Source organism: Pteropus alecto, unplaced genomic scaffold (genome assembly GCF_000325575.1).
Source record: "Pteropus alecto unplaced genomic scaffold, ASM32557v1 scaffold7, whole genome shotgun sequence".
In the NCBI taxonomy this organism is placed as follows: Eukaryota; Metazoa; Chordata; class Mammalia; order Chiroptera; family Pteropodidae; genus Pteropus; species Pteropus alecto.
The window spans coordinates 22837914-22861704 of NW_006494614.1; the positions used below are offsets into that span (position 1 = coordinate 22837914).

General features: G+C 35.4%; 1 protein-coding gene across 11 annotated transcripts in view; it reads right to left on the reverse strand.

The window, feature by feature from the left end:
- FAM135A (family with sequence similarity 135 member A) overlaps positions 1 to 20003 on the reverse strand; it is a 96061-nt gene extending 76058 nt beyond the window's left edge. For 5 of the 11 annotated variants that reach the window (XM_025042616.1, XM_025042612.1, XM_025042613.1 and 2 more), the window contains exons 1-3: positions 19686 to 19982; positions 6464 to 6553; positions 4933 to 5048 (exon numbers count right to left, since the gene is read on the reverse strand). In XM_025042616.1, the coding sequence (XP_024898384.1) occupies positions 4933 to 5009 (77 nt within the window). In that variant the 5' untranslated portion in view covers positions 5010 to 5048; positions 6464 to 6553; positions 19686 to 19982. Of the gene's footprint in view, positions 1 to 4932; positions 5049 to 6463; positions 6554 to 17139; positions 17276 to 19685 lie in introns of all 11 variants that reach the window. The other 6 variants (XM_025042618.1, XM_015600482.2, XM_025042609.1 and 3 more) reach the window with 5 other exon arrangements.
- Positions 20004 to 23791: the final 3788 nt, after the last annotated feature.

Genomic DNA, 23791 nt, shown 5'->3' on the forward strand with positions numbered 1-23791 from the left:
CTGTATAGGAATACTTAATTACTTGAAATTATTTGAAATACTAAATTACTTGAAATTTCAAGTATCTTAAGCAGTCATTTAATATATCAGAAAATAAATCACTAAAGATCTTTTTTAATTTACTAATATTTAAATACAAGTTTAGATATTTTATCTATGTTTATCTATCAAAGCTGACAGTTATTTAACCTAACAGCCAAACTCAGGCTCCAGGTTAACTGGCTTAAATGGCAGAAGTAGTAAGGACTCGATAAGTAACATAAAGATAAGATTTAAAAGAAAAAATAAATCAGAATAGAAACAAAAATTATGTTCTTAAAAATATTCTTACAAACAAGTCAAGCCCTTTATCTAAAAAGAGTATGTCTCTAATCAGATTTTTTGAGAGATCAGTAACATAATATTCTTCAAAAGTCCTCAATGGATGGAGAAACCAGGTTGTAGAACAACAGAAAATTAATAAAAGCAGCAATTATACATGCTATATTTATGATGGTGACAATAAAAGAGAACTTAATCCTTATACCCAGTTCCAAACCTCCAACTATTTATAAACTATCTCTACTGGGATATGTTAAAGAGAAAACCACAGGCCCCAAATGGAATAACTTACATTAAAGCCCATGACATGAAACCACTTAATACCTAACCTAAATGCAGTTTCAACCTTCTCCAGGAATGTTATAACTGGTCAGTCTGGAATTTTCTAGTCAGTACCAATGAGATAATCTGTCAAATGGGCCCTCTCCATCTTCAAAGAAAGCTAAGGCAATCTACCTGGTAAGACTCCTGTGTCCCCTTAAAGGAAGGTAACTTTGCCTAAAATAATCCTTTTTTTTCTAATAACTTTCTTGTCCTACCCAGTTTCTGCCTAAAAATACCTTCCATATTGTACAGCTTTCTACTTGCTAGATGGGATGCTGCCCAATTCATAAATCACTCAATAAAACCAACTATGTCTTTAAATTTACTTGAAGTTTTATTCTTTAACAGACATCTCATTTCAAACTCAACATATCAAAATGAACTAATCTTGAGTCCCACACCAGTCATCCTATTCAACTTCATTATTTATTTCAGTATTACCAATATTTTCCAAGTTAATGTGATTTAAAAATTCAGCATTATTTTTTAAATTTCACATTATTATGAATTCCAAATTTGCAAAAAGTAGAGCAATGAACTGACATTCCCATTGCCTATATTCGATTATTAAAAAGATTTTGCCATATTTGATTCATCAGTATTTTTTTCTTTGCTGAGCTATTTCAAAGAAATCATGCAAATCCACACCTCGACAAACATATTTTTAATGCTTTTTCCATCTGAACATCATCTTCCATATGGAATTAGTCACTAAATCCTATTTGCCTCATAGAAATTAATAAGAAAAAAATATTAAAGTGTATGGTAGGTTGATTTATTAAATGTTTCCAATTTTTTTCCCCGTCTCTATCAACACCTCTTGCAATGTGACTCCCATTAAAAAGTGGACTGTAGTTCCCCACTCCTTAAATGTGGGCCCACTTTATGACTTGTTTTGGGCAATATAATGTGGCTGAGATGAAGCCTAGGTCTTAAGAGGTCTTCTTATATAGTTTCTTATTCTCTTTGGAAACCTGTCTCCTCCATGAGAATAAGCTGGAAGGTGAGGTCATAAGACATAGCTGTGTCCACCCAGGTGAGGCCACTCTGCATCAGCTAGCACCCAGCCAACCTGTCATTGCCTACAAATTCATGAGTGAGCCCAGCGAAGATTTGTTAAGCCAGCCCAGATCAGCAGAATGAACCATTTAGATGATCTATAGACTTGTGAGCAAAATAAATGTTTATTGTTGTGATGCCACTGAAGCTTTGTGTTTCTTGTTATCTCTATTATTGTGACAATATACAACTAATACAGAAATTGCTACCTAACAACAAAAACTTAAAATATGTAGCATTGACTTTGTGACAAAAGTAACAGTTATAGTTACAGAGGTAAGAAAAATAATAAGAAAACTATAGGAGACTTAAACAACAGTAACCCATTTTTGCATAAAAGAAACATAGGTACTAAACTCATAGACCTTGGATTTAGAGAATTACGAATTTGCCCTCAAAGGCAAGGAAAGTAAAAGCAAAAAAAAAAAAAAAAAAAGAATGTGACTATATCACGGTAAAAAGCTGCTGCACAGCAAAAGAAACCATCAACAAGGCAAAGAAGCAACTATTTGAGTGGGAGAAGATTATTTGCAAACGACACCTCTGATAAGGGCCTAATATCCAAAATATACAAAGAATTCATGCAACTCAATCTAATTAAACAATCTAATTAAAAAATGGGCAGAGGACCTGAACAAACTCTTCTCCCAAAAAGACATACAAATGGCCAAAAGACACATGAAAAGATGCTCAACTTCGTTAGCTATTAGAGACATGCACAGCAAAACCACAATGAAATACCACCTCACACCTGTTAGAATGGCTATCTTCAACAGAACAAGTAATAACAAGTTTTGGAGAGGTCATGGGAAAAAAGGAACCCTCAGACACTGCTGGTAAAAATGTAAATTGGTATAGTCACTGTGGAAAACAGCATGAAGATTCCTCAAAAAATTAAGAATAGAATTACCATATGGCCCAGAAATCCCTTTTCTGGGTATTTGCCCAAAATACTTGAAAACATTTATCCATAAAGATATATACACCCCAACATTCATAGCAGCATTATTCATTCGCAGTGGCCAAGACATGGAAACAACTGAAGTGTCCTTCAATAGATAATCAGATAAAGAAAATGTGGTCCATATATATAATGGAATATTACTCAGCCATAAGAAAAGATGAAATATTACCATTTGCAACAACATGGATGGATCTTGAGATCATCATGCTAAGCAAAATAAGTCAGACAGAAAAAGTTGAGAACCATATGATTTTACTCATATGTGGGATATAAAACTGAAAGCAACAAATGAACATGACAGAGACTCATGAACACAGACAGTAGATTAGTGATTACTGGAGGGAAGAAGGAAGTGGGGAGGCAGATAGGAGTAAAGGGGGTCAAATACATGGTGACAGAAGGAAATTTAGCTTTGGATGTGAACACGTAATGCAATATACATCTGACATATTACTCAATTGTACACTTGAAACCTATATGATTTTATTAACAATGTCACCAAAAAAAAAAAAAAAAAAAAGGTAACCCATGTTACATAGTGATGAAACTTTTGGTAAATATGCTGTCAGTAATAACTTAGCAGAAATTCGACAGTGTAACTAAGAAACTTTTGTACTTGATTAAGCCAATTTCCAGTCAAGTGGTTGCTCCTAGCTAAGTATAACAAGATTTTGCAAGAAAGAGACAAGTTAAAGAAAGAACTGGTCATTTTACAAGTAGAATCTAGAATGAATAAAGAGCAACTAGGACTTGCTAGGTTAGAAAATAAAACTGTTTTTCATCTCCTCTCCCTAAAGATTTTCAAAATAAAATGCCACTATGAACAAAGATCAACTCATGGGTGTGGTTACAAATCCTTTTCTTATAATCTCTAAAGGAATTAAGGCAACGTCTAAATAGACATTCTGTTTGACAAAGGGGCTTTTACAAAGTTTAAGGGCATGATCCCACATAATTCTGATCCCCAAATAGTAGTGATTATACCCAGAGAGTAGTCATGCCTCAAAAAAAAAATAATTGTGGGTATAGGTTTCAAAACATGGAATGGACTATACCAGACATACAGAAACCCCATAAAGTTTTAAGTTTTATTGGTCGAAGTGCCACTAGCCTAGACTCCTGGCCTGGCCTTTTAACTTGCTTAGACAACAGATGCCATGGAAGTAACAACTGAGCCAATTCAAGGAAACTTGCATCTTCTGCTCTCTTTCTTGGACTCCTGTCATTACTGAGAACAAACCTAGGCTGTCCTACTGAAGAATGAAAGATAATGTGGAGCAGAAAGCACAGCTGTTTCTATATTTTCAACAAGATGGCAAAGCCAAGTCAAAACAAACAAACAAATAAGACAATAGAAAATCTCTCTCATTCTATTCTTGTTTCTCATAAATACGGTACTACCATTCTTAGTACAGACCTTCAGGTATATATCTTGAGTTACTGCAAGCACCTCTAAACTGTTCCCTATGCTTCTGTTTCTTATACACAACCATCAATCTAACATGTCCCAATCTTCATCAAGTTAATAAGTGCTTACTGTAACAGTGATAACTTCATCTTTACTTGGAAATCATCAGTGGCTACCCAAGTCCCTAATGTCATCACTTCCCTAGACATTAAGAGCCCTTCACAAACACAACCGCTCCTTTACTATTTTTTTCTTCTGCAATTCTCCTAGAGAATATCCAATTTAAATATTCTTTAAAATAACGTGTTCATTCCTATTTCCAAGACTTGATTCATGCTGCTCTCTCTTCCTAAAAGAGTCTTTGCTTTATCCTTTGCCTATCCAAGTCTTATCCATACTTTGATCCTATCCTTCCATAATTCCTTTCCTAACATACTAACCCAGAAAGATGTCTTCATATTATGATTCCTAGAGCACTTCCTATATATACTTATTCAATATTCATTATTTTGTATTTCTTATTAGTGTTTTGTGTAGATATATTATTTTCCCCATACACTATAAGCTTTTAAAAAGGAGAAATGAGATCTTATACGTTTTCATTAAAGTCCTCTCAATGACCAGTACAAATTTATAAATACATGTTAAATATATCTGGCATTATCAATATATCCATGTGAAGAATTCTCAAATATATATTTAAAAATAAAATTCCTCTGACAAAATAATTATTTGAATATACCTCATTGTTTTCCTTATATATATCTGCTGGAACAAAAGTATGTAATTAAAGTTAAACGAAAACTGTACATATTATCTTATACAGTCTGTATATTTTTCACATTAAAATACACACCCTCTCTGAAATAAATCCACATTGTAGAACTTGTTTAGCTCCACGGAGAATTCTACCATTGCTTGAACTTCAGTCATTTTTAATTAATATTCAGAAGACAAATCTGGTAATAGCACCTTGATTAAAAAAGGGGGAAAAAATCATGAGAAGCACAACAAAAATGTCATCTTATAAAAAAACTAATATTTAAACATATTTGGGTATAACAGAAAAAAAAATATAGGCAGAAAAGAAAAATGAAGCAAATTAGATCAGTGTACCTAACTTAGTCTAACTCAACTAGATAGTACCAGAATCTGTACTTATTAAATATACTTACTAATAATATACTTACTAAGTAGCACCACTCCATAATTTAAGATATGTCCTGTTAGACCGCTTTTCCTAAGATTTGCTTCCCTTCATGACATGTATGTGACAATGAATTGTCAAAGAATGACAAAGATTGACTTTGTCTATCATAAATTAAATAGTAACTTTCTGAGAAAAAAATTAAGCTACCTAATAATTCTCTTGTAGTTCTACATTGTACAAAAAGGCAACTCCAGAGTAAAAAGTGAATTAACATTTTTTATATCCTATTTATATTTATGAAGGTTTTTCTCTGTTATAGGTGAAGTTCTTAAATTTCAAAAAAAATTTCCCTCATTAAGCCTAAAGTATTCATTTCCAAAGGGGTTAAAATAATACTGACAAGCAAAAAAAATAAAATAAAATAAAAATAAAAATCACAATTCTACTCATTTAAATATATATTTTGGTATATATTCTTCATATGTGTATGCATTTATATAATTTCTGTAAAAGCAAGATCAAACCATATGTACATTTAATAACCCACTTATTTAATTTTTTGAGTAACATCTATGTCAATATATGTGGTTTTATAACATTTTCAACTGTTAACTATTACACTGTGAATGTTGTAATTTAAACAACCTATTATTGGGTATTTCAGTGGTTTCCATCTTTTCGCTATTTCAAGAAAACACTATAACAATCATCCTTATCAATAATACATGCTTTAAAAAGCAATTCAGAGTAAGAAACTATTGAAACACAATCCTCCAGAGTCTCATGTTTCTATATGTCTTGCAGTAGAAAGAATGACTGCCTTTGTTCCAAACCATTTTTCAAGGATGTGTGTTTAGCAACAGTCTTAGGAAGTCAGAGATAGTATCTCATACTGGAACAAAGGGCAAACATGTTTACTGTCCCAAGTAATACAGATAAAGTCTTTCCCTGAGCCATAAGTGAGGCAGGCGATTGTCCAACAGAAAAGATTCAGGTTCCTTTAGCTTAGGGTTCCTATCCCATAACACAACCTATATATACGCGGGTGTTGCTTGCTACTGCTGTTGAGTATAAATTTTGCTTTTCCTTGATCCGGGAGCCTCAGGTCTTTTGACCACATCCATGGCACTTGTGACAGGCTATACTCTTCACAGTTCTTGGAATAGTTCTTCACAGAAATTTGGCAAAGAATCTCACCTATTATGAATTAAATATAAAAGAAATGCCATATTCTTACCTCTGCTGATCAAAATTTCATTTTAACATCAATAAATAACCAATCTTGTACTTCCAATTATTGATTCTTGTTAAAAATATATTGTTCCCCCTGAGAAAGAAAAAAATAACATGTCAAACGAAATAGTAAACATAAAAGAGTCCATTTTAAGGAAACTTATGTTTTGTTAGTTACTTAATATTCTCAATTTATCTAAAAGATCTATATTCTCTATAAGGTTTAGAAATAAGTTTTAGAGATTTGTTTTCATTCGGTTTCACTGATATCAATATTAACTATTATGTCTTTGTTAAAGATTCACTTGTGCATACTTCAAAGTACAATAATAAATGGAACACTACTTTCTTAGTTCAATGGTTCAGAAACAATCTTCGTGAATATCTAAAACTTTATAAATTTATTAATTTTTAAGATGTTGATCTCACCATTTTAAAATAACTCCCTGGGTAGAGTAACTGGGTTCTGAAATTATATATATGAATGAGATAAACACACACACACGTGCGCGCACTATAAGCTACTTAAAATATTTTGACAAAAACGGCACCTGGATATGCTATGGGTAGTTTTTCTACACTCCAAATATTTATTGCTTAAATTAAAAAAAAAAAAAAATCTTTTGTGCTTGGTGTAACCATTTTAAGCATTAAAAATATTAGACTAAAGACCACAATTCACTCGTCTTCATAGACTTTTTCCTTCTATCATAAAGACACCTTCCGTAACTATTATTTTAAACCTTAATCATATCAAAAGATGTTACAGTAACTATTTCTGAGATCAAAACAACACTACTTGCATTTATAAGATATTCCCTGTTTCATGGAAATAACCTACTACCTAAGATAGCTTCTCTTGTACATATATTCTTGTGTACAGGGTTTAGATCATGTTCCAGTTCTGATTCTTGGTCAAGTTTGGTTAAATCTCTTTACCTTAACTTACTCAGATATAAAATAATATTTATTCACTTAAACACTTATTGAACATTTAACTATAAGCTAGGAAATGCAACAGGTACACGGTACAGCTCAGTTCCTGACCTCAGAGAGCTCACTATACATCAGGAAGAGAAAAATATATAAGTACAGCACAATGGTTAAAACGCGGGCTTAGGATTTGAGTCCAGATTCAACATTTTGGTAGTTACCCCTTTCTTGTCTTCAATTCCTTTATAGAACATAGCAGTGTTTCCACCTGTATTAGAAGGCCCATTGTATGGAGAAAAAAAATAACTTTTTTCCTCATTTAAGCCATTTTATTTTTGGATTATAGCAGCTTTTTCCTTATTATAGAAATCAATACCAGAATTTGAGTATTGCCATAACAAAATCTTAAAATATGTGGCACTGGCTTATTTAGGTAGCAGGTAACAGGGAAACAGATACTACTAAAATAGTAGTAACCTTTGTTACTACTGTTGGACAATACATTCAGTAAACTGTTACCTATAGTTACTTACAGAACTGGGTGCTCATAAAAAGCCCAGAACTCCAGGGAATGTAGATGAAAAGAACCACAACATTCATATGTGTCAGTTGTTCTTTGCTACATTTACTTAGGCATGAACAGGCTAGTCTGCAAGCAAAGATGGAAGAAAACAGAGAATAGAAATGTGGGGTCTTGTGGCCAGCTACTTCAGTACCTCTATTATCAGGACTATTTTTCTCCAAGGACTTCTTTAAAACTTCTTGACAAAACAAAGGGATCCACCTCTATTGCTAAAATTAAATTAAAGGTGCCGCTCTTTAAGATGGCTTAAAGACAGGGGACACTAAATGAGGCAAAGTAGTGGGTGCACAGAGAGCAATAAAGGCGGGCTTAAGAACTACACCAGGAAAGAACTTTGGTATAGTTACTGGTATATAGGACTGAACAAAGACAAACTTGTAAGAATCTTATTATATTTTTGAGAGAATTTTGTCAAAGAAATTATAAGCTACCCTGCAAACACCTGTGACTATGTAACTTGCAGCATGGCAAATATATAGTTGCAGAAAGCGGGCTATCAAAACTATATATCCTCCAATGTAGGCAAATTTTCAATACCAACCTCATACATGGTCATGGAAGTTAATATAAGGAAGGAACATCCTACAGCAAAGATAGGGATCATAGTGCTATGAACAAAGACATTCTTAGCAGAAAGCAAAACTAAGGATATTTAGATACTACTCTATGGCCAAGGCAAGGAATCTTCATCATTCCTGCCCAATATTACCCTCAACCAGAGACTGCTATGTATTTCTCATTGTTTGCTTACCCAGATGAAAGATTTTATTACTCTTTTCCTGTTTCTGATCCACCACTATATGTTGGGTGTGTGTGGGAAGAGTAGGGGAGATGCAAATAACTGTCTTTTGTTTACAGGTAACTGGACTTGCAGATCTGATGGAAAGTACTGCAGCTCTTAGAGAGTTTGGAATAATGTAACAAGTGGATGGCCCCTTGGGTTATCTTCTTCAGGGAAGGGAGATAGGATGATGGATACACATGGATATTTAGGTGTCCAAAGAGGAAGACTAAAGTAGACCACATGTTATTTGTTTTCCTCTTCTTCCTTGCCAGTTAGTTACCAAGTCTGAGACTGCATTCCCCAACCACCCTAGAGGCCAAATGCGGCTAAGTGATCCTTCCCATGGAATGTAAACTGAAATGATATATGCAATGTTTGCCTCACTTGTTTAAAAGGAAATTCTTTGCCCTGGACTTTATCTGCTTCCCCCTTTTTTTTATAGGCTAGAATACCTTCTTGATAGTGACCTAGTTTTGACCACACATATTAGAACAAAACACTGATAAATGGTAAAACAACAAGGTGGAAAGATTATGGATTCCTGAATGGTTTCATGGAGCACAGATGTCCTATCTACCTAGACTGCTCAGACTTTTAAGTCTTATAACTCTGTTACAGCAACTACACCTAACCTATGTACTAACTACTATATCCCCCCTCCAGGCTATTTTCAAGAAAGCAGTCAGATGATTCTTATATTATATATTATATATATATTAAGAAGTACATATAATATGTAATGTGTAGTTAATAATATTTGAATATAATTTGAATTTGAAAATAATTCAAATTGTCTCTCTCCAAAATCTCAATGGCTTCCCACCATATTCAGTAAAAATGCCTTACATAATCTGGATCTTCCAAAGCTTCTCTGACCTCATCTCCTACCAGTCTTCCCACTGTAATCACTGTTTCCTTGCTATACCTCAAAGATACCAAATATATTCCTGCCTCAGGGTCTTTGCATTTGTTCCCTAGAACACTCTTCCCTCCTAACTATCCAAATGACTTATTCTTTCACCTCCTCTAGTCTGAACTCAAAAGTTAACTTCTCAAATAGGCCTTTCCTGGTGACACTATCTAAAATAATAACTCTCCTCTCCTGGCACACCCTATCTCTTTCCTCTGTTATTTTTTTTCTCAGCACTTATCCTCATATAACAAACTAAAGATTTTACTTATTAGTCTTTAGTATTTCTTCCTACTAAAATTTAAGCTTCATGAAGGCAGGAAAGTCTGACTACTTTGTTCATAGCTGTATCCCCATTGCCTGACACATGATAGACACTTACGTTTAATATTTAAGGAATTCCTAATTAACATAAAATATTGCATAAATATTAACTATTATTATTTTTCTATTTATATCCAACCAAACTGAAAAATTATTATAATGCTATAGTGAAAACAAAGGCATGTATGAATAAATTTTTATAAAATTCCTTTACCAGTATAAATTCAAGGCCTGCTAGCAATTTCCTTCACTCTTCCTCTCATATCCTGCGGTGCTTTTTGTTCTACTATTGCTGTCTAATTTTCCTCAAACCCATCCCCTTTTATTCATCATTCCCTAAGTAGAAATATACATGTACATATACATACAGAATGATGGTGATAAATCTGTTTTTCATCCCCTTCCCCCCCAGAGAAGCATTATTGGTATCAGAAAAATTAAAAGGAGAAGGTACTAAAGGAAAAGGAGAGAGCAGGCAAAAAGAGAAAAGAAAAGAAAAATTCAGAGAATTCTCAGAGTCAATGAGGACCTGTCTGATCCTCTTCCCATAAGCTGCTCTTTTCTCATCATAGGGCGCAATTGCTACTCAGTTCTAGCCAATCCTTGCAGGCCCAGCTCTATCAGAGACTTCTAAATTTTCAAAAAAAAATTGTTTTTTCCTAAAGGTGAAATCTCCTAAATTTTAGATGTTGCCAACTAGTTAAAAAACAAAAGCAAAACAAACAAAAACTGTGTAGTTCAAACTGAATTCACCTACAGGGCAAATTCATTCAGAGTTTGCAATCTTGAATTTACACAGGTTCTTATGCCACTCAGTTCATCAAACAAAGAATATTTCATGAGACAAAACAATTCTGGCCTGTCTTCTCTCAAAAATAAAAGAAGCTGAAGAAAGAAAAGAGCTCCTTTCTTTTTTACCTAGGTGATGCCTTAGAGATCTCCATTGCAAGGAACTCTCTGCACCCACCAGAACCCATGAATTTCATGACCCTTCTGCACAGTCTACCGGTTGGCTCAGAAGCTGTCACTTTAATCTGAGCCTTTGAGGCTATGGGAATCAGCTGATTTACCTGAGACTGAATAGTTCATTCAGTTCTGGCCCTAGCAAAGTAGCCTAAACAGAATAATTGGAGAGATCTGCTCAAGTTTGGCTCCTTCCTCAGCCATTCTCAAGTACCTAAGAGAGAATGTAGCTGAGTAAACTACAAATCCCAAAAAAGCCACAGGGGAACCTCAAACAGGATCTGACCCTGATACTAAAATGAAACAGGCTGAAAGGCTTTTAGTTATGAGAAGGGACTTCTCTGCTATTCAAACCTGACAGGGGAAACGATCTGACAATTGCCTTGTGATACTCCTAAAGAAACAGTTACCTATTAATCCAAAAGAAATTTTTGGCCTTCTAGAGCTGCTCTGTCCATCACAGTGGCCACTAACCACACATGGCTACTGAACACTGAAATGTGACTAGTGTGACTGTTTTATTTTAAATTAACTTAAATTTAAATCCAAACACTGAAGTAGTATAAAATACTTTTCCATTAAACATAATTTTATTGTTTTCATAGGACTATATTTTACTTTAACTGTTAAAAATATAATATACTAATTTAGGTACGTCATTAGTATGCACACACTGGATTTCAAAGACAGTACAGAAAAAGAATGCAAATATCTCATTAATGTGCTTTTTATATTGATCATATCTTGAAATAATATTTTGGTATGTTGGGTTAAATTAAAAATATATATATAAATTAATTTTACCAGTTTATTCTTATTTAAAGGTAGCGACTAGAAAAATTTTAAATTATGCAAATCTCACATATTTCTATTGGACATCTTGGTCTAAGAATACCAAGCCATGTCTTTAACTGCTGGAGTGTATAGTAACTGCCCCATAAATAGCACTGAGTGCATTAAAAATGTGTGCAGCATCTAAACTACAGGATGCTCACTCTCATTGGATCAGCTGAGAGACCTCCCATACCCACAAAGGGGAGCCCAGGCATGGATATATGGAAAAAAGTGGGAGAAGCTCCTGCACCATCCACACTAATCCTAAAACAATACCTAATCATTCTGAACTCAATCTGAATTCATGAGTATTTCAGAAATCTAAAAGAGGATGCAGAACATCTAAAACTAAGACACATAGCTCAGAAATTCCTCAAGATGGACTGGAGACCACAGGGGATGATCAATCAGATCCCCTCACAGAAATAAAAAAAATAACAGCCTTGACTCCTGAACTATGAACTCAAATTAGATGCTGTAAGGCTGCTCTTTCTCCTAAGGCAAAGGGTAAAGGAACTGAATCAACTGGAGATTCCAGACACTCCCTCCGGAATCCCTAAGGCATAAAGCGATCATTTCTATCAATTATGGAGCCCAGAGCTTCAGTTTCTGAATTATACTCCCAGGTTAGCAGCTGTGAGACAAATGGGTTCAGAGCCTGTAATACTGACAGTCCAAATAATGATGTCCAATCTTATACTAAAGTTAGTTACTAAAGATACCACAAAAGGCAAAAATCACCTATAGAACTAATTTACTCTTAAAAATCCCTTAGAAAGGTTCCATGTTGGCAATCAATATATCATTTCTCAATGAGTAAAACATATTCACTTTTTCTTCCAGCTCTAAGAAAAAATTCACTGTTTCTTCGACTGAACACTAGATAATATAGTAAACTTGCATTTAGGGGCCACATTTTACAAAAATATATACATCTTTAAGTGTTCACACTCGTAGTGAGAAGCTCACATTATGACAGGTATATAGTAACTGATATCAAATGATGGAACATCAAATTCATGCTCAACTAGATGAGGGGCTCACACTATGACAGATATGCGAGGACTGAGACCGACACTTGGGATCTGAGACCAATGGAGGAAAAAGCATCTAATATGTACAGTTAAATTCAAGTATGTTAAATAGGAATATGATGAGAACAAATAAATCCTCTAGATCTACAAGGAGGTTAACTCATCGATTTAATAGTAGCTAGTCAATTTTGGGTCCATTTTCTTGGGGCTTCTCTCAGTGAATAAGCAGGAAGCCCAAAACAGAGGCATCCACAAAAGCCTTCAGAATGCTGTTCTCATAACCTTGTGAATAATAAAAGGTTCTTGTAACAGCCAAGTTCTGTAGCAAACTGAGAAGAGTAGAAAGTTGGGAGAAGGTATGCTCAGCTGCCATCTTTCCTAACTCTCACTTACCTAAGGCATAGCAGAACTCCAATCCATACAGGCTCAGATCCTCACAGTCCTTAAACTAATTCTGACCAAGTCAGACCATACAGCTATAAACTGAGAACAATCAGCCAGTGATATCTGGATTAGTTTCTGACCCTTCTATCTGGTGTAATTCTGGCCACCTAAAGTTGGTTAAGTTTGCGTTGGTTAGTTCAGTCTAAATATCTGAGCTACGGTCTTATTTCTCAATTTACATTCAGTTTCCTTTATGATTGACTGAGGACCTGACACCCTGCCCAGTTTTGTAAACTCACTCTAGTGGGGGCTAAACATGCTAAGTCATTGGGTTATATCCTGCTCTAAAGCGGCCAAGCCACCTGTCACTTTTCTGACTCTGAAGATCACCATTACTCAGATGGCGTTTAACCTTTTTGCCTTCAATTATTCATATGCACAACGCACTTTCATCAGTGACATATCTCATTTAAAAAAGTGATTCAGTGAAGATGAGTTTATCAGGATCACTACAGTAGAGGAGACATGTAAAGAAAAATCATCGGTATAGATACTTTTGCTCCTACTCCTTAGTCATCAAAATGAACTCCTACAGAAATTATAGAAATAATTTAAGAAGAGAACATAATACTAAATTCTTCTCTTTGGGGAAGTAAAGAAGAGAGAGATCTTCAAAGAAAAGATAATGAGAATAGCTTGTGAGACAAACTTTTAAAAAGCTATGTTTCCCTCTTGATACCAAATATAGATCAAATATCAATATCAAATAGAAAGCAAACATAGATACTCAGAACGTTTTGGAGCACCAACTCTTACACTAGTAACTTTAACTATGTTATTTCACTTAATTCTCATAAAAAACTGAAAGAGCTATCATTACTCCATTTTACAGGTGAGGAAACTAAGGAGAAAAATGTTTAAATATCCAAGGTCACACAGTTAGGAAATAATGGAAAAAGGACAAAAGCCTCAACTGTGTAAAACTGTTGATTTATATTTAAATTTGCACAGTTCTAAAGTCTACACCTGAATTGTTATAGGAAATAGATTCAATGATCATCAAGCCATGAGATAAATATGCCCCTACTAAAAGAAAAACTGAAACAGAATGCAACAATGATGAAAATATTCACACTTGATAAAATAACTATAGTCAATTTTCCATGTAATTAATATCATTCTCTAATTACGAAATGTTTAAATTTCTGACATCCTATACCCACAAACACAGTATCTAAAGTTTTAAAGGCACTGTTCTCTATTAATTTCTTTGAAATCTGGGTTTAAATAGTTGTTGTCTAATAAAAGAGAAATATATTATTACTAATATTAGAACTAACAGATTAAGAAGCACTCAAAACAGAACACTGTTAATTATGGATAACTGTGTTAATGATAGAAAATCCATAGAAAAAATAATTTTTAAAGATAATGTAGAAAGAATGTTAGGAACTTTTGAGAACATTTCTATGTCTGACTTAGTACACGAGAATGAAGTACAGAAACAGAACTTTTATTGCTCATTATAGGTACTTAATGAAAGCTACATCTGAAATTATATGGAAAATGATTTAATTTATCAAAAGCAGTTTATATAAACTTTCAGGGACACATTATTACATAAAACAAACCTACCAGTAACATAATACAAAATGCCTTTGAATATATTATGTTATTATATACCTTAAAAAACCCAGGGTACCAAAGACTAGTTACTCCTTTTAACATGAAGAGAAATGCAGAAAAACCACTACTATCAAAACTAATCATCTATTACCTAGTTCAGAGATCTGCCTAGCATTCCTTAAAATATTTCACCTTATTAGTTATCTCAACAGAGAAAAAAGCTCAGAACAAGAATTAAAATTCTCTCTCTGAATAGTATTCTAAGAAACAGATAATGTTTCCTTAACTGCCTTTGCATTCTTGCTTTATTTGGTCTATAATATTGTAAACTTTGGTATCAGACAGGCCTGTATTCTATTTCAGACTTTCTAAGCCTCAGTTTTCTCAAACAAAAATAATATTTATAATTGCTAAGTCAAAAGGCAAGGCTTAAAAAGATTATATATAATTTTATACAAAACACTTAGCATGGCACTTGGTGCTCAATAAATTGTTGACATTATGTTTTCTTTTATCTTAATTTTTAATCATTATTTCATTCAAGAAAATGTCTATTCGAAACAATGCAACTCAACTAAATAGGTTATTATTATAAGTTTTGATTGCATGGTTTGAAAACATTTTCATTCATAGGCCATAGGTTCTTAAAGAGAAAAGAGGTGGCTTCCAATTAAGTTCTTAAGGTGCTGGGAAAACCAGAAGGAAAAAAAAAAGACGATGGTAAATATTTCAACTCTATATTCAAAGAATTTTTCTACTCATTTCATTCCTTATTGACATTTCTCTGGCTACCCCTACCTAGAGGACAATTTCAGAATTCTTCTACCAAAATGGGGCCTTTGGCAAACATTATATTATATAATCATTATACTTCAACATAAAATAAGTTATTAATTTTACATAACAAGGCTGGTGACAGCCTAAATTCTAATCTTATCTGCCAGAGGAAAGTAACTAATTTTCAGTCTTTAGACCTGAGTAAGAATGAGGGTGGTTTTAAAATCTGGGTTTCTCAATTCTGAAAGACAAAATAATGGCAAAGGGAATATAGGCTTCCAAGGTCTTAAACTGTGATAATAAACCCTGATCTTGCTGCTTAGACATTTACAGTTAGCATTATGTATTTCCAGTTGAAGCCCATAACTTATTGGCAACCTGCAGACATCAACAAGCAGGTATCAGAGATACCAGTACTCTAAAAACAATCATAAATAAAGCAGCTGCATCCTAAAAGGCAATTTCGAGGAGATTTCAATAAAAGAATACTTCTAGTTCAGAACTGTATTATATTGAGAACTGCAGCAAAAATACATTTCATAAAACTTAAAAGAACATAATACCATCAATAAAAGACATCTATGTTAACAACATAATTTAGACATACTTTCTGTATTACAGATGGTTGGTGAGACCTAATTCCATAAAATGAAATATGCTATAATTTTCTCAGAATGCTTTCTTGGTTGAAAGATAGTTCATAAAAATTGTTTCATCAGAATAAGAACCACCTAAGGGGTTATTCAAGTAGGAGACATCTCTTAATAGTATATGTCTAACACCTTTATATTCCTGTTAAGAAAAAAGAGGCTAATTTTTATTAAATTTAACACATCACTGGTAACCACGCATGTACCTGTTAAAATGGTGAAACCCACTGTGAAGTTGTTTCACACTTTTCCTTCTGAAAAATCTAAAGCTAACAACTTGTGCTTCATAATTTTTCTGACAAACCACTGGGTCCATTAAGAGTACTTTCTTCTTTATCACCTCTGCTTCTTATTCTTATTCATTTCTAAACCTTCTTCCTGACAAACAACTCAAGAAAAACAAAACACTACTCACTTCAGATCTATATGGTTCCATCTCCATCCATTTATTTAAAAATATATGTACATATCGCAAAATTCACTTTTAAGCAGTTTTCCCTCAATATCTAGAATTGAAGTAAAGGAAATTCTCGCCTTTTCTATCCCCTAAACCAGTGGTTTTTGGCACCAGAGACAGGTGCTTCAATGAAAACCTAATGCCTGATGATCTGAGGCGGAGTTGAGGTGGTGATGCTAGCGCTGGGGAGCAGATGCAAATACAAATGAAGCTTTGCTGGCTTGCCCGCCACTCACCTCCTGCTGTTCTGCCTGGCTCTTAACAGGCCATGGACCAGTACTCGTCTGTGCTGCCCGAGGGTTGGGGGACCCCTGTCCTAAACCACCCCCATTCTCAAGGGTTTGTATCTACAGTAAACAAAGCTAAAATATGAGACAACAGAAGTTTTGGAGGAAACTAAAGATATATGTATAACTCTTACATTTTCAGTGTCAAATCCTAGCAAAGGGCACATCCATCCTACATACTGAATGCTGCAGTATCTCTTTCACTGTATCCAAACATTAATCTAAGCGAGTCCACAGTTCACAGCATTTTACTTGACTTTTCACAGAAATCTGAAATTTAAAAAAAAAGAATCTAAATTCCAGTGATTTGGGACTTAAGCTTTCAATTATACTCTTACTATATAGTCTAAAAGAGATACAAATTAAGTATTTATATAGCAATTTTTGTCCGTGGTGGCCTTAAGCATGTTTAAATGATTATGGCTTACATTGCTACTGAAAGATTGATTACTGGGTGGCCACCTTTTTTACCCATGTATTACAGGTAAAGATAATGAACCATAGAGGTTAAATGGCTTCTACAAACTCATGTCATGAGTCATCATAAGAGTTTGGATCCTCTGACTTCTAGTCCTATAGCTGCTATCAACCATGAATCCTTATTTTAATTCCTAAGAGCACAGAATCAATCCACTAAAAAATATCAACAAGAATTTGTAAGCATTTACCTTTTAAACGAAGAGCTACCTAAAAATAAAAAGTCTTACCTTTGAAAGGAGGAAAAGCTACCTTCAGAAGCAGTAGTTATTTCTATTTGTACTAGAAAAATAACTTTTAAAAATCTTAAAAGCTGAGGAGCTCATCACCTAGAACCATACACAATAACTGCTGGTTCTTCCAAAAGAGGTGTGGCTTAATGACATCAGATCTTAAACTGTATCTCCCTCTACTTTTATCTCTACTATCATTTTGAATAAGGAACTATACTTTTTTGCCTCGGTGTTTCCCTTTGAACAACAGAAACAAAGAAGTTTAATTCCCATCTGACATAGACAACATAACAAAGAATTTACTCTATACTCTGAAATGCCAGAAAGAAATACATAATCCAGCTGATCTTCAACCCTAGAATAACTGAAAGCAATTTAACTGAAGACTTCAGCAGATGACTTCAAAATAAGATACTATATCATTGTTTATGCAGAGACAAGATTCATGTAAGCCAAATTTTGATCACGATGAGATGGGGAGAAAAAAATCTCCAAAACTGTTTAGAAAGTTCTTCTGCCTAATTAAAAATTCATACTTTTGTTCTCACATATTTCTCTGTCAATAAACACACATTCTATTCTTAAGTTAGTAGAAACTGTACACATTTATTAAAGAGAACAGAGACCATAAGGAAAATGATACAAACAACTGAAATAGCAAATGCGTAAAAATTAATATATAATTTTATAAAATAAACGATTAAATTTCATTTAAGATTAATTCTTGGACAACTGTATTTCCTGGAGGACAATAAAATTTCCAAATTTTAATCTTATGCTTGTAGCTCAGTCTTTAACAAACCTTAATTCTTCATGCTTTAAAGTCTGTACTCAAGCTGTTTCTCCTGGCATGTCAGGTAAACATAATTCTTAAAAATTAAAGCTTCAATCAGTAAGTGTAACAAGTTATTGCTACTGTCACTCTTTTGATACTTCCAGCCAGTGAAGAAAGATGAAGAGATTTTATTAAATTGGAAGCTGAACTAAGAATCTTCAGTGGATATCTATCTTAGGTAGAAAGCAGAAGAGACTAGAACTCTTCAGAGTTTTAACAAAAAGTAAAACAAATCGATTGAAGTTAAAAGACTCGACCTAAGCAAACAGAAAAAAACAAAAATAGATTTTTAAAAGAAAAAAATCAAGACTAGAGATTAGAAATGGGATTAGGATGGAAAAAGATGTAAGGACGGGGGTGGGGGGTGGAGGGAGCATTAGACGGAAAGCGATGAAATTGGGTACCAAAAGAGAGCTAAGAATTAAGGAAGTGAGGGCCTCCGAAGGTATGGTGGGGCACAGAATAAACTCTAGCGCAAAGCGATGCTAAAGCAAAACGCACAATCAGAAACTAACAAAAGACAACGAAGATGAAGTATCTGAAGGAAGAATATGAGAATAAAAGACAGCCAAGGAAGAAATTATAGAGGCAACAGAATGAGAAACCTGGTCGGTGAAGGTAATGAGCATTGGGTAAGAAGAGCCAGACTAGAGATGCACAGTGAGGGGAGAAGAAATCGAGGAGAGCAAAAGGATACACTACCCTAAACCGAGGGACCACCGGGACGAAAAGGCACGTGGAAGGCGGAGATGAAAGAGCAGAACCAAGAAAAGAGGGTAGCGATCCGACAGAGAAGCGAGGATGGAGCAGCGGGCGAAAGGCAAGGAAGTCTGAGAAATAAGAGAAGTGAGGTTCTGGAAGAGCCGGCCAAGGGACGCGCCTCTGGGGCAGGGGCGGCAGGGAGAACCGGGCAAGAGGCGGCTGCGGCCCCTCGCACTCTGCACCGCCGTCCCCACCGACCTTCAGCGGGCCCAGGCCCGGGCTCTCACCGGGAGCAGCGGGTGAGAGGCTGGAGCGGACGAGAGGGAGACGAGAAGGAGGCCGCTTCCTGCCGGGCCCGTGGGAAACAGGGACGGAGGGAGGGGTCGTGGGTGTCGGGAGCCAGGGGAGACGGAGAAAACAGTCAGGGGCTTACCTCTCGCCGGGTTCGGCCTCCTCCACCGCCTGTCGGACGGAGGAGCTCGTTCTCCCACTGGAAGAAGACAGCCCTACCCAGGTCAGCACCATCCCGCCTCGGGCCCCTCACATCGCCATCACAGCAACCGCCACCACCGCAGCAACCGCCACCACCGCAGCGGAGGAGACGGTTCGTCACCGCCGCTCCGCGACTGGCCCAGCGCGGCCCGCGAGCATGCGCACTCGCCCCAGTCCCGCGGTAGTCCGAGCCAGCCGGCGATACCTGCGATCAACAGGTCCCGGACCGCGTGGCCCCGCCCCCCAGCCTCTTCTCACCTCCCCCTCCTGCCTGTTCCCGCCCCTCTCTAGGGCTAGGCCCCGCCCTTTCCAAGCCGTGCGCCACGCCCCTCCTCCTCCCTCCAAGCCCTTCAACCGGGGCTCCAGCACGAGCTCCAACCAAGATTTCGAGAGATGTGTCCGACCTTTGCGGCTCCCGCTCGCAAGTTCCCGCGAGAATGGGAGGTTTGCGTCAATAAAAAGCGCGAGTGCTAACAGTTGGGCCAGGCTGCGTGCGGATTTAAGGGAAGGAGACTGGAGGCCAAGTGGTTTACGCCGAAGAGTAGGAAGCCAGTGGCAGGCAAAAAGAGGGAGTACTATGACTTTAGTTATGTTTTTCACATTATTCTTAATTCTTGACTCTTATTCACCTCTTGCCTGCACTCCTAGATGAAGAACTCGGTCCGTGCGCTGCTCACTTTGGGCCGTAGAAAGGAAGCTGCGGGAGGTCGAAGCCGGCTCTTGATAGCTGCCTTCCGGGACTCGGTTGCATTTTTTTGCACAGATGTGGGTGTTGCTATGGTTACCTATCTTTTTTCTTTCTTTCTTTTTTTTTGATGCGCAAAAGGGCGAGAGAGGGGCAATGAGGGGAAGTCTTTAGATCTTAAGTTCCATTAACAGAAATCTTAAGATTTGGATAGCCTGTGAAGGATAATCCTTCAGTGATTCATATCACCCATCCCAGTTTCTGAATGGATTCCAGCAGAACGTTTTGTGGTGCATAAAGCTCAGTATGTTACTAAAGCGAAGATAATGAAAAGTAGGAAATCGCAGCTGCAGCGTGTGTGTGTGTGTGTTAAAAGTGAGGACGGATAGTGGTGATGGTTGTACAACAATATGAGTGCACTTAATGGCACTGAACTGTACTTTTTACAAATGGTTAAATGGTAAGTTTTGTTATGTATATTTTAACAATAAAAATGAATTTGAAAGAAAAAGCTTTGTGTACTGATCTGAGAATAATGGTGATGCCTTGTAGTTTAGGCAACATGGGGAGCAGATTTTGCATATAACCTCTGGGTTTTCTTCATTTGATTATGTATTTTTAACAATTTTAAGTGCCCATTGTCCTATGGTAATCAGTCTATGTCTTGCTTTCCTGGTTCCTAATCTGTCTTTTTTTTTTTTTTAATTAGCCAAATACCATTTTACTGTCCTCTCATAAGGGCCTTTGTTGTTTGTTTTGTGATTTGACTTGTAGCCTTAAAATTGCAAGTCTTTTCTATTCTTTTAGTTCTGTCTCAGGAAAATATACTAAATATCCAATTATTTGCATTTCTACAACTATGCCTTCCCTAAAAATACACTCTGTGTCAAGATTACTTCCCTGTTACCTGTTGTTTTTTATGCAAATCACATTTTAAAATCATCTATGTGTACTAATCTTGGAGGATATCAACATGAATAAAATGAGTTGGATGGAGTTTTTTCATAATTACTTCACGATGGTATGGTGTGGTGTGGAGATATGCACTTGGGGAACTACTGGAACTCACGACGAGCATTAATCCAATTTAGGTTGGGAAAAGTCATGAGTCAGGATAGAATTCCAGGAAAAATGATTTCAGAAAGTTGAAAGTTAGTGAAATAAGGCGGGGGTGGAGTGGGGTGGGGCAGGTGTGTTGGTAAAGGGGGTAGGATAAAAGAAGAAAGGGATTACTTGAAAAACCATGCAATGAGAAACTGATTTTTGCACAGAACTAAAACTAAGAGCAATTTGATGTGTTAATCTGGGGATGCGAATCTAGTAGGCAAAGGTCAGATTATGGGGAATCTTTAAAGGATTTTAAAGAAAGATCAATTTAACTAGTATTTCTGATTACCTATTCAGTACTTGCAAAGAACTGTATTAGTTACTAGAGTATACGAGGATTAAGAGTCAGTCTCAGCTCTGAAGCAGTTAACAGTCTAGTAGGGGGAAGACAGGCACCTCAAAAGTCAACAAGTTGTACTAAAGAGTTAAACTTGGGCACAAGGTGTTTGGGAACCCTGAAGAGGAGCACTCAAGTAACCTAGAGATTTAGACAAAACTTCCTGGAAATTATTCATCAATAGAAGAATATAAAATAATCTCAAAGAAAATTAGAAAACTATCTTCTGACATGCACTTATTAGAGTGCAGAATGCATTGATTTAATTGTCAGATTACCTAGGTTCAAGTTCTAGGTTCTGCAGTAGTACTAAGGTTCTTTAGAAATCTTATGATTCTAAATTTACTTCCTATTTATCTCCTTAGGTTTTGAGACAGCCTTTATGCTGCTAATTAACATTTTTGTGTCATATTTAATGTACATTAAGCTAAGTCTTGTTTATGTCATTTTCTATCCAAGTCATGAGGGCTCAAAGAATGCAAGGTTTGGGATCCTTTCCATCGTATAGTTGGTTTACATTATTGAACTTTGGTATAAAATGTTTTTGAATCTTTACTAAACCACTTTAATTGAGGTATTATCTTAAACTGAAGATGAGGTTACCTCTCCCCTACACAGTTGTGCAGTCGAAGCTCAGCTAAAGATTGAGATACTAAAAGAAATGAATATTGCAAATTTGGAAATAGCCTTGTGGAAAGATGTCTGCATTTATCTGTTGCTAGACATGAATTTGCAAGGAAAATAAACTTGCTTTTTTCCTTCCTAGAATACTATGATTTTTAAAATATTCCTGTTGCTTTAGTAGGTCACTATCAACTTTAAAACTTTAAATTAAAAATAAGATACAGTAAAAATTGTTCTACAATTTTTTCCAGGAATGTGATTCTTTTGACATTTTATACAGGAAATTCTGAATTTCTTTTTTAATCTTTTGGTAAGAATTGGAGTGTTTTCTAATTAATAGAATATTATAATATTAGTGAAATACCCCCTTTCCGGGGCAGTCACTCTTGACTCCATGCAAATTATAGATTTAATCATTTGCAGACACTTGGGTGTGTGCCCACAGTTCTTAAGGGTAAGTTATTTAAAAATTATATGACCTTAACAACAAATATGAGATGGAATATAACAAAGTTTTATTATAAGACTTCCTTCATGGGTTAGTAACAACTACAAACCAGAGAGCAAATGTATACTTCGTAATGATATAACATTACTTTATAGTTTAATAGCCATGCCTTCCTAAGGAACTATGATATAAAACTCAGTTACTAGTTTTTCTTCCTTGTAATGTAACAGCAAACCCTCAAAAAAAAGTCGGGTTTTTTTTTTTTTTTTTAACTGATAATGTTGGTTTCTTCTGAGAGGGAAACTTAGAGGCTAGGGGAGGAAAATAAGACTTTTTTATTGTATGTTTTTCTGAGTGTGAATCTAGTGAATATACTAAAGGAAAAAATATTTGAATCTATGAAAAATCAATACAGTTTAAAAGTGCTTTGCTGTAGTCTTTAATAATGATATTACAGGAAAAAGAAAAAAAAAAGAAAAAAAGAAACCCTGATAGCTACATAATTAAACTACAAACAAATTTTTTATATACATTGCGAAAGGGGCAGTGAGCAGTGACTTCTTGGTGGCAACTCAGATTCTCTGGATTTCCCAAAGACAAAGTGTCTGCTTGTATTATTCAGAGAGAATCTGTCAGAGAGAAGTTATTCCTCCTACCACCATCCCACTGAATCATTCCTGTGAATTATAATTATCTAGTATTGATTGACAGTAATGAAATGATATCTGAATTACTCTCTTCCTTATAAGCTTGAAGCTTGCCATGGTTGTTTTTTAAAAAATAATATTTATACTAGTTACCATTTGATCTGTGATAACAAGCATGTTAGGGCTATTATCTCACTCT